An 11,972-nucleotide genomic window follows, 5' to 3' on the forward strand; every position below is an offset into this window, starting at 1 on the left:
TTCACCACCTCCCCAGAAAAGATTTCTAAAACAAATGGATCTGAAAACATCACATTTGATTTTGCAATGTGTCCATTCTCCAAAAACCATCAATACTTAAATTCACAAGTTCCCCTTTCCATCATAAAACAAAGCTCCCTGCTCTATTTATTTTTTTAATTTTTTAAACATTTTTATTTATTATTGAGAGACAGAGCATGAGCATGGAACGGGCAGAGAGAGGGAGAGACACAGAATCTGAAGGAAGCTCCAGACTCTGAGCTGTTAGCACAGAGCCCGATGCAGGGCTAGAACCCACGAACTGCGAGATCATGACCTGAGTTGAAGTGGGATGCTTAACCGACCGAGCCACCCAGGCGCCCCTCCCTACCTCTATTTAACAGCAACATTTTAATGAGAATGACAAGTAAATTTTCATCAGCCCAAAGCTTTAACCAGAACCAAGCACATAACCTGGGGTCTCAAGTCTAGGCTGCCTACTCTCCATTAAAGGCTTTTTTAGCCATGAGACCCTCCCCTCAGCCATCCTAGTTGCTCGATTTACAGAAACACTTACCTTTTGCTTATTTTGGTCTCTGTGAACTTTGTGGACCCCCCCACACACACACACTCCCCCAGATTTAACTGTTCTTCCTAAGCACAGTAAACATGCATTTTATCACTGGAATTACATACTCTGAAGTGAAAAGAGGTGTTACTGATAACTATGCCGAGACAACAGGTGTGAAGAGAAAGAGCCCAAGGCAGACTGGGATGGAAGTTGCCCTGTCATTTACAAAGGTGCCAAGGCCAGGTAAAGAAGCTGTTCCTTGCAAATAACTAATTTATGTTCTTGCTGGGAGACTGGAGGTTTAGAAAATTGGCACAGAGAACCAAAAAACCTCCAAGCACATTTGGATTACTTGGTTCCCCTGGGGGAATAAAGATATTAGAAAATGTTTTACATTGCAGTAAAAAATTGTTCTAAATATATACCAGCATTTAATATTTACACACACATAAGAACTGTCCCCTTTCCAATTCTCTTTCAATCATTCCTATTAAATGAAGAACGAAGTTCCAGTTTGGTGGCTGGAAGCCTTCAGTACATCTTCATCACTTATTAAACTTTCTACAGAGCCCTCTGCAAATCACCGTACCAAGCTAGAATTTACTAAAACTTAAGTTTCCATTGTGCATTTTTTAAGGCACTTTCTAGTTATGGCAACTAACACTGGTTTCCCATTTTCAATAGTGAAATTAAGTTTGCTTTAAAAATAATATTTCAGGGGCGCCTGGGTGGCTCAGTTGTTCGAGCGTCCGACTTCAGCTCAGGTCCCGATCTCAACGTTTGTGAGTTAGGAGCCCCGTATCGTACTCTGCTGTGTCAGCGCAAAGCCCACTTTGGATTCTCTGTCTCTCTCCCTCTGCACCACCCCTGCTTGTGCTCTCTTGCTCGCATGCGCGCGCTCTCTCTCTCTCTCAAAAATAAACATTTAAAAAAATTTAATAAAATAAAATAAAAACATTCCAATTTTTAAAATAGCTGACTGCCAGTAGAAGCAGTGTTCCTATGCTAAAACCATGGCAGAAATACACACACATCTGAAGCCCAGCAAACCTGAGGTAACCCGTTAACACCAAGGCTGGGATCAGCACTTGACAGAAAGGCTGCCAACACTGACTCCCCTGGTTCAGTCTCTCCAAACAACTCTAAAAATGTCAGTCTCCCCACACACAATGTGGTCATGCTTACCACCACCTCCCATCCCCACCTTCTTACCCAAGAAGAAAAAGGAGGAAAAGCTATGTGCCTGTCCATAGGAAAAAAGTCAAACCTCTCACAGGACCTTGCCTCTCACCTCCTCATGTCATCTGTAGCTCTGCAGCTGCACACTTCCTTAGTCATGGAGCTCCCCAGAACCCAAAGAAAGCAGATGAGGCCAAAGCTCAAAGAGCCTACTCTCCTTTAAACACCAGGACCTTGGGATGCCTGGGTAGCTCAGCTGGTTAAGCATCTGACTTAGATTCAGGTCATAATCTCACTGTTCATGAGTTTAAGCCCCGAGTCAGGCTCTGTGCTGACAGCTCAGAGCCTGGAGCCTGCTGCAAACTCTTTGTCTCCCTCTCTCTCTGCCCCTCCCCCACTGGCACTCATCTCTCTCAAAAATAAACATTAAAAAAATTTTTTAAAAAGTAGTTATTTAATGATTCCCAGATGGTTGGCCTCTGCCCTCTGCCAAAGAGATACAATGGTTTTCAAGGATACTCTGGAGAAACAGGACTACCAAACATGCAGTGATTAATAAGTAATAAGATATTAAGCTGTATTTTGCCCTAAATTTTACCTAAGATGGTATTTTAAGAAATAAACAGGTGAAGTGTAAGTAAAGCCCCCCCTACAACCACCAAAAACATTAAGTGAGAGTAACAGGTATCAGCAATTGTACTTCCAAGAATGTATCTTACAGAAATGCCAACACAAGAACACAAAGACGTAAAAAGAACATTCAGTCAGTGTAGCAGTGTGTAGAACCACGAAAAACTGAAAACATACATCAATGAAAAAATGAGTAAGTAAATACCCAAATGATGGAATACTCTGCAACCATTAAAGAATGGGGTAGGATCTATAATTAGACATGATAGCTATGGCAATTTTTTAAAAATCTGTAGGAGACATATATTATCACCCCATTTCTGTTTCTTAAAAAAACAAAGGGGGTGTATGTATTACATTTCTGTATGCAAAGTTTGGAAACACATTTTCTTAGGGGAATGAGAATGAATGACAGAAAACTGAGAAGGTCAGAGGGAGAGATATTTTTATATTTACTTCACATACTTCTATACTATTTGAAATCTCATGAGCAGATATTAAGTCTAAAACTTAAATATTGGTAATTATTAAATAATTAATACTGGTTGGCATTCACCTGAACATTTTGAAGAAATTCAGGATTGAACTAGAAAACTGCTGCTGAAAACGAGGAAAAGCCACAAAGGGGACTGTAGATGTGGCCCTTAATCATGACTTCAAAAACCTGAGAACTATAGAAAATTTTACTTCCATATTAGACAAACTAGTGGAATAAAAAGTAAAGACTAAGACCACCAAAGAGGTCATTTGGGGTTTTACTGATGTTGTCAAGAACGAGGCTTATAAACATAAAACAGGATACAGACAAACCAGAAGGCCTTCTTCTGGGAGAAGTGTGGCTCCCACGGATGACAAAAGCAGAAAGTGAGCAGCACAGAATCTTCATGTTTGTAGATGACACTAAAGACTTCCAGGGTAATAATGTGCCAAGTTATTGGCACCAAATTATAGGAAGATCCTGGGAATCTATGCAAATAGAAGGAAAAGTGGCAGATGAGTGTTAAAATGAGCATATGGCCTAAATCAGGCATTAGAAAACAACAACTTCTCAGCTGTCAGTTATGACCCAAGAATAAGATCCAAGAGTCACTGTAAACAGACCCCTGAGGGTATCAGCCCAATACTGAGGTACAGATTAAAAGCAACGCAAAGTGTCCTGGGAGCCATCAAGACAAGTGCTAAAAAGAAAGCGAAACTAGTATCCTCCCCTCATTAAATTCTGATGCACCTGCCCCCCCCACACACACACTATGTTCCTTCTGTCATTTGTGTCCTGCCCCTTCAACTACATACAGAAAAATCAGTGGGTCTCAAATGCCAGTCCCCAGATCCATCCAAGAAATGACTCTTTCAGAAACACTTAAGGAGAGGCTTTTCAAAAAACACAGATTCCCAGGCCACACTCACAGAGATTCTATTTCAGTGCCCCCAAAAGGCCTTCTCGGTGGTCCTGAAGCATGGATCTGTTCAGGAAATCACTGGGAGGCTTCTCTCTAAATCTATGCTCAGAAAGGATTTAAGAAAGCTTACAATAAAAAAATAAATTCAAAAGAAAAGAAACCATGTAAGGAACTACCAAGAAAAGATTATAATGATTCCTATACATGCACATTAAATGAAGTGGAAAAGATCTGCAAAAGACAATTAGGATCACCTACAGGAAGAAGCTCCAGACTTGAAGTGTGAAAAGCAGAGCTCAGAACCCTACCAAGCCCCCCAAGATCCTCCAATTAAGAGCAGGGCCAGAATAAACTCTCCCCATGAGCTACAGGTTCCCAGAGTGCCCTCTTCATCTCTACCCTTCTCAAGTCAAGGCCATAGCCCCCAGGAGAATGTCAGGGTATTCCAAAGCAGAGGTGAGCCTGTGTAATTAAAACCCACCGCTGGCATGTTCCTCTGGGTCCCAAACAAGCACTCTTGCTAGTCTACCCTAATACCACTACTGAAGCCAGGACCCTCCCTAGCTCATTTCTATCCACCTTCAAACCACTCCACTATCCAATGACTTAGTCTAATTCAAATTTTAACTCTCTCAGGGCACCTGGGTGGCTCAGTCGGTTGAGTGTCCAATTTTGGCTCAGGTCATGATCTCACGGTTCGTGGGTTCGAGCCCCGTGTCAGGCTCCGTGCTGACAGCTCAGAGCCTGGAGCCTGCTTCTGATTCCATGTCTCCCTCTCTCTCTGACCCTCCCCTGCTCACACTGTCTGTCTGTCTCTCTCTCTCTCAGAAATAAATAAAACATTAAAAAAAATTGTAACTCTCTCATTTTCCACACTTTGTACAAAAACCACAGTACCACATTTCATATCTCATAATCTACTGTCTGGAAAAAAAAAAAGACAAGCAATGGGAACAGAAATGTTTCATGCAGAATAAGCAGCAACTCAAAGTAAAACCTACCATAAGGTAGATTTCTCAGTTTGGGTTCATCATGCCTAAAAGACATGCAATGTAAGGTTTCTTATACAACCACAGCCTTTGGGACTGTTAGGAGCTTAGCGACAATGAGTTTATCACTTCTTTTAAAAAAGAAAGAGTATGAGGGGCACCCAGGTGTCTCAGTCAGTTAAGGGTCTGACTCCTGATTTCGGCTAAGGTCATGATCTCAGTTTGTGGTTTGAGCCCTACATGGGGCTCTGCACTGACAGAGCAGAGCCTGCTTGGGATTTTCTCTCTCTCCCTCTCTCTCCCTTTCAAAATAAACAGAAGAATGGGAAGGAGGGAGGAAGGAAGGAGCCTGAGAGGTGAAATGTCTTATCCCACATCACCCCAGTGGAGAATAGCAGCATCTGGGCTAGAACCTGTATTCCCTGAACCCTAAGCCAATGATCTCTCTCCTCTGCCACGCCGCTTCCCAGAGACAAGGTTAATAAATTGGGTTTACTAACTTTAAGCACAGATTCTCCAAGCTCAATTCATCCTCTTACACACGAGGTTGGTGTTACAAGACCATCCCAAGGAGACTACTTCCCACACAGAGAGAACCGAAAGCACCTCAAAATGTGTTAAGGTATAAACAAAGGAGACGGTGCCTTAAGTCAGTCGTCATAAACGGAGACAATGTGCCAATCCCAGTTTATATCACTGATTGAACATTTAAAAAATGACATCTGAAAATGTCACCTAAATTTTCATTAGCTTTTCACCTATAAATTGTTTTACTTCCTAATTTTCAAAATATGCCAACAGAAATCACTGTTTTTTCCCCTAAACATCAGAGCTAAGTGTGAATAACATTAGTGTATCATATTGAGTCTCACTGAAAGTGAAATCCCAAAACACTCCATCTGCATCAAATGTTCACAACCTGTGATTCTGCATTAATTTCTGCTGTAAAAACAAAAAGCATATGTCAGTCTCCCATGAGAGAAATTAGCAAGCGAAGCTGGGTGTCTATCCATTTTCCAACAACAACTAAGAGGAAAAGCTATATAAGCCCCATAAGAGCTGAATCCCGTCATTCCTTGTCCCAGATAGATAAGGCAAAGAATGTCCTACAATATTTCTTAGCTATGCCGTTCTTTGGAGAAATGAAATAAAATAAATCCAGAGACCAGATTCCAAAGGTTATCAACTGCACCTCCTGCTAGAACCAAGTGTCTGTCAGCTAGACCACTAATCCAATGAAAAGCGGGTACACAAAAGTCCTTGGATTCTTCACTCATTTCCCGAATTCACCCTCCAAGTAAACTGAGGCATAGACTCCACCAAATCATTTGCCCATTTATTACCAGCACTGATCACCACCAAACCTTAGGAGTCTTCCATCATGTTAATAAGCCACACTGTGCATGAGCTAGTTCCTCCCTTGAGCTCTGAAGCATGCTACTTTGCTCTGCACTATCACTGTTACTTCAAGCTTGCTAGGTTAAAAGTGTTGCCAGAGGCCAGAGCAGCAGAATGTTCCATGTAGTAATAAAATGCTAGCAGAAATATAAACAAGGACACGCTCTACATGCTAGTTTACTCTCACTGAGCCTGCTCTTGGCATTTATCTTTTCAGCTAAATACCCTCCATTGAAAGATGGTGACCTTAGGAATACTGGCTGACAGGAAGTCAAAAAAGTTTACTCTTGGCCCCACAGGAAACATGAGTATGACCAAGAGCAAATATTTCTTTTTTTAATCAGTTTTCCGCTGTTTACATGTATTCGGTGGAGTTACTGTCCGCTAGTGATCTCGCCAGGGTACCAGAGAACAACCACCTACACTGCTCTTTTGCCTTCTATCACCTAAAATACGCAATAATAGCTCATGCCAAACCCATAGCATTTATGTGGAACAATGAACTTGAGGAAATTAGATACTATAAAAATACTGAAGATAAACATCAATAGGAACTGTATAGCTATTGCACTTGCTGTTCCCTCTCCCAAGAACATACTTCACCTATGGTTGATTCTTTGTTTTGTCCATCAGATCTCAGGACAAATGCTGAGAAACAGCATTCTTTTAGCCTTTCCTAAACACCTTATCTAATGGAGCCACTCCTTCCCTTACTCCCAACCGCCCTGTCCCATTCCCCTACCTGAAATCACTATCTCATAATATCGTGCTTATTTCTTGTATACTTGTTTATTGTCTGTCTCCTTCAGAAATCATAAGGGCAAGAACCTGGTCTACTTTTTACTACTGTTTCTCCAATACCCACATAAAGCTTGATGCAGCAAATGATCAATTTGGTCAAGAAAGGAAGTAAGATTGATCACCATTCTGTATCATTAGTACATGGCAGCGGCCACTGTGAACACGACTAGAGCCAGCTGGATGCTTCCTTTTGATATAGAAAAAAAAAAAAGGACAGAAAACATTTAAGATACAGTAAAACTTAGTACTCCTTTACTTACAATCTTGGTTGGAAGCTACCATGCTCACCTGCTGAGACGTGGACAATTTTAAGGCTCTGGGGAAAAGCCTTCCATCCTATTCTACCTAGTTCTTTGCAAATGGCTCTACTAAAGCATTATTATTCAGCCACTTTGTCCCTTTGAGTAGCAGAATAAGACTATTTTAAGTAGCTTACGAAAGATGCTTTTTCTTTCATTCTGCATGAGCTAAGTGCACGTAGGAAGGAGCAGATCAACGGACTACTACTCTTGTCCCCACTACACTCTGGAAAGATACATACTTCTTAGTTCAGAAACCTAAGATCTAAATTACAGATGGCATTTTCTACAAGTTGTACACTGGAGAAATTTCCACTAAGCTACTCACCGGAAGTCTACATCCCATTTTAGAACAACCTGGCAGCACAATTCCCGGCTGAAGGAGGAAACTTGTGGCCATCTCCTCCTCTGGATGACCCTCTGCCTTAGTCGCCCAGCGAGAATCTCGGTTCTTAGCATAAAACCAAAGATTGGCAGAGGGATTCCTTTCTCCTTTAGGCAATCACATGGGGTGGGGTGACATGAACTGAAATTTGGCACTGTCCTCCCTCTGGCCTTCTATACCATAAGCAGGTGAAGATATGCTGCTTCCATAGCCACTCCTGCTAAGCACACAGATTCCAGAACCGTGGCAGACTCACTCTGCTGTCCTGAAAGCAATCCGTGTACTCCTGCTTGGAAAGACACACAAACACAACAAGTTAGATGGGAAAATTAGAGGGAAAAGACATAGAAAAGGGCTCTATCCTCAAAACAAAAAGTAAATCAGGTGCATAATACCAGAAAAAAACAGCCATCTCTAAGCAGCTGCTAAGTGTGGTGACCAAATTGTATACTAAGTACCCCAAGACTTCTCTCAACCTCATCTATTTAACATGTGCTGATAATAATCTGTTGAGGCTAAAGAAAGTCTAGCAAATCATTCAAAGAGATCCAGAGTTAGAATCTTTCAGAGTTTTCAGAAAATGGTATCTGATATGACAAAGGCATTTACTTTTCCAGGTTATATTTTGTCTGCCCACACACTTGCCAGTCTCATCCCAACTCAGGAAACAGAAATCCACCTTCAGTTTTTCCATCATCCTCACTGCCTTTTCAGTAACAGAACAGCTCCAAAATGCTTGTGTCAACTTACTGCCCACTTCCTCCTTAAACACATTCCAGAACCAACTCTTTCTGTCCCTTTGCTCCCACTCTCAAAAACAGAGCCTCTACCTTCACCATCTTTTTAAAAAACTGGTCAAATGCAAAGATTTTTTTTTTTTTTACAACTTGATTCCCAAGTTCTTTCTTCTTTAACCTTAAAAAAGGAACAGGACTTACTAGAAACTCGTACCTTCCATGGCCCTACAATCCGAGTTTTGCCCCCTCAAAAAGAGGAAGGACTTTTCCTCTTCACTGCAGCAAAGCGCATCCCTAGGCGGTTTCAGACCTGCAGCTCGGCCTGAGTCCAGTCACATGTGGAGGGCTCACCAAGAAAAGCACACCTCCAGTTAGTCAGAGTTCCAGTTTCTACCCTTCTCTCGAAAGGCAGTAACTACTATTTTCCAATTCTTCAAACTCTTGCCTTCTCACTTTCCTGTCACAGAGCTCCATCTTCCTTTCTGGAGTTCTTACAAAGCAGTTCCCAGTGCCACTGGAAATGATGACTCTCCAGGAAAATACAACTTTGCCTAGCAGAAGAGCTTCACACAGAGCAATTTGCCAGTGGTCGATTTTTCATTCCAGAGAAGGCTTCTACACCTGGCATAAATCTGCTCATCGCTCTGCAGTTCACCTAGCTTCCCTCCCCTAATCCCTACCTGCAACTCACCCACTCATCCCTGCAGTTTGGTCACAGAAAAAAACAGCAGTGTAGACTATTCAATGGCTGAATTTTAAAAGCTTCCTCCCAGATTCACATGTGTCTTCCACACTACTCTCCTATGCACGTAATGAAGTCGCTGACCACAATAACAGCTTGAGGATAAGGCAAGGAGTAACATCTAATCTTTCCTTAACTTGATTACAGTCAGCTTCACTTTCCTGCAATTTTGTGGTCATACATAACTGGCCCCACCCTCCAAGTTATAAAGTCTTGCCCTAGAGGCAGAAGCTGCGTAGCATGTCAGACAGCACATGCTTTGGTAGACAGGCCTGGGTTCAAGTCCCATTTCTGCCTCTTATTACCAATAAAAAGTGCCTGCCCTTGGGTGAACTATTCTTTCTAAACCTCAGCTTACACATCTGTAAAATGCAGCCAAAAATGCTATCTACTTGTTAGGTGTTACACATGAAATAATATAAGCAGAACACTCAACACAAGACATGACCCTTAATAAATATGTGATTGTTGATATTCAGTATCCATGGGGGTAATCTGTCAGGCAAGGTCACTTCAGAGAATCCAGATGCTCTGGAAGCCTCTAGCACTGGTAGGAAGGAAAATCTGTTCAGCCTCATTCCTACACCACAAATGAGAGGGACCTTTAAGAAAAGTTCAAGCCTGGGGCGCCTGGGTGGCTTAGTCGGTTGAGCGTCNTAAAAAAAATAAATAAATAAAAAAGAAAAGTTCAAGCCTTAGCAAAGGAAAAACTCAGATCCGCTCAATGCTGCCAATCACACCACCAGAGCGCCTAGCAATGCTGTGTTCTTATGATGAAGGGGAAGATCAGTGCAAATGAAAAAGCTAATTTAAGAGGATCTACTCATGGGTCAGATCAATATTTCAAAGAAGGGAAAATATGTGGACCGTGGAAATTCCCTTCTCAATCAGTTTCTAATAAATTCTGACTCTCCATTTGTGTATAAAAGAGAAAACAATACTGAAAGTCCCGGAAATTTCAACTGGTGGCAGAATATTACCTAAGAAATGAACATGAGAATTAGGCTGGGGAGAAAAAAATCTCAAAATCTAATTTTTACACACACACACACACACAAGCTAAAGAACATTTTAACTCCAACAGACAATAAGCCACGAAAGCAGGATTATTTTTAAAACTTTTTGCAACTACAAAAAACCATGGAGCTTTGGGAGAAAATGTCACAAAGGATATCTGTTGTTCCAGAAGGAAGTCAGTATTGAAGTCTGAAATGAAATCTATTAGTCTGCGGTCATCAGAATTGGAAAATCTATTAACCAAGAAATGTCAAGTTCCAGGATTTGAGAGGGCTGGAGGAGAAAAAAGGAGACAAGTGATAATAAGAATTTATACTACAAAGCTACCATGGCGCTGGGGGTAAATTTTTAAAAATGAACCTTGCAGGGTTTTAAATTCAAAATTCAAGAATTTAGGGAGTGAGGGGATATGCAAATCAGGCAGAATCTAGTGTTACCGCGGTGGACTGGGAATCCGAACACTTGGGCTCCGGTCCTGGCCCCAATCCAAGCCACCATGCGATGACCTTAGGCAAGTCACTGCCCTCTTCAAAGCAGTCTCCTTAGGTTAGGCGTAAGGGGTACAGTAATAACTAACATTTAAGGGTCAAAAGGAGAAGGAACACAAATACTACTAAGAGCTCTTGGGACTACACACTTGACACCAAAGGTAGAGAGAAAAAGACGGAATATGAGGGCCAAAAAGTCAGAAAACTTGGGAGTAAGTGAGCGTTGGTAGAAACTGGTAAAGCTTCAAGATGGCCAAATGCTTAGTTTCTGGGAAGAGCGGATGTCAGGATCTCGAAAAGCTGCAAACCGCTCAGGAGATGTCAAAATAAACAGAAGAACGGGGGGATGGGAGGGCAGATATCAACTTATTATCTCCGTTAATCAATTAAGTAATCGATCTGTCCTGGTAAACAGCAGATCTTAGTGCCGCGACCACAGAAATCACTGTGACCCCTGATTCCAGGGTGTCCGGAAAGCAAAGTACCAAGGGGAGTCCTTGTCGGGTTCCGTCTAGGAAGGGAATTCCGAGAATGGGTGAAAAGTGAGGAAAGGGGCAGAGGAAGGGATCTGGGAGACCATGCAGACTGGCGGAAGGGGAAGAAGAACCAGCGCCAAAACCCGCCCGGAGGCGGGCGGTGGGGTCAGTGTCCGGGTCCCCGCTCTCACCATCTTGACGATGCCCCGCTGCACGGTGGGGACCACGGGTCCCCCGGAGGTGCCGCCGCTCTGCGCGGAGGAGGCCATGTGTAGAGACGGAACGGCAGCAAGTAAGGCGGTGGACCGGCTTGGAGGTGTCAATGTGGGTGTCGGTGTTGGTGGGAGGCCGCCGCGGCAGGGAGCTGGCAGGCGACTGATTTCGGGCAATGGACGGCACGGACGCGGGAGAGGCTCACAAGAGCAGCAGCGGGACTGAGAGCGAAAGAGGCGACGCGTTCTCCGCCGCCGCCACACGTTCTACTCGCCGCGCAAGCGTGCCAGAGCGCCACCGCCCTCCAGCCAATTAGCGCCCAGAGCCCGCCGGACCTCAAGCCAATAGGCACCCTGCTCTCGGAGCCCCGCCTCTTAGTCCCAAAACGGGTGGCAAGCTCCAGGAAGCGCTGAAAGAGCTGATTTGCGGTGACGGGCTAAGTATGGGGCAGGACTTCCGGGGCAGCCGTAGTAGGTAGTGTCGGGAGGTGTAGTGGGAAGGAAAGGACACGTCAGCATCTGGACGCGGGGCGCGGGGGGCCATGGGAGCCTCGGGGGCGGGGCCAGCCTCCCCCTCCAGCCTAGCCCCGCCCATTGAGCCCCGCCCCGCGGGCCAGCGGGGAGCCCACGTGGACTGCTGAGTTCCTGGAGGGGTGCACCCGGATTGGG

The 11,972-nt window shown here is 43.6% G+C and overlaps 1 protein-coding gene across 1 annotated transcript in view; it reads right to left on the minus strand.

Annotated features, from left to right (window-relative positions):
- Positions 1-11,450, minus strand: part of SND1 (staphylococcal nuclease and tudor domain containing 1) — a 417,734-nt gene extending 406,284 nt beyond the window's left edge. The window contains exon 1 of the mRNA XM_077770770.1: positions 11,283-11,450. Within this exon, the coding sequence (XP_077626896.1) occupies positions 11,283-11,360 (78 nt within the window). The 5' untranslated portion in view covers positions 11,361-11,450. The remainder of the gene's footprint in view (positions 1-11,282) is intronic.
- Positions 11,451-11,972: the final 522 nt, after the last annotated feature.

This window comes from Crocuta crocuta, unplaced genomic scaffold (genome assembly GCF_008692635.1).
Source record: "Crocuta crocuta isolate KB4526 unplaced genomic scaffold, BGI_CrCroc_1.0 scaffold266, whole genome shotgun sequence".
NCBI lineage: Eukaryota > Metazoa > Chordata > Mammalia > Carnivora > Hyaenidae > Crocuta > Crocuta crocuta.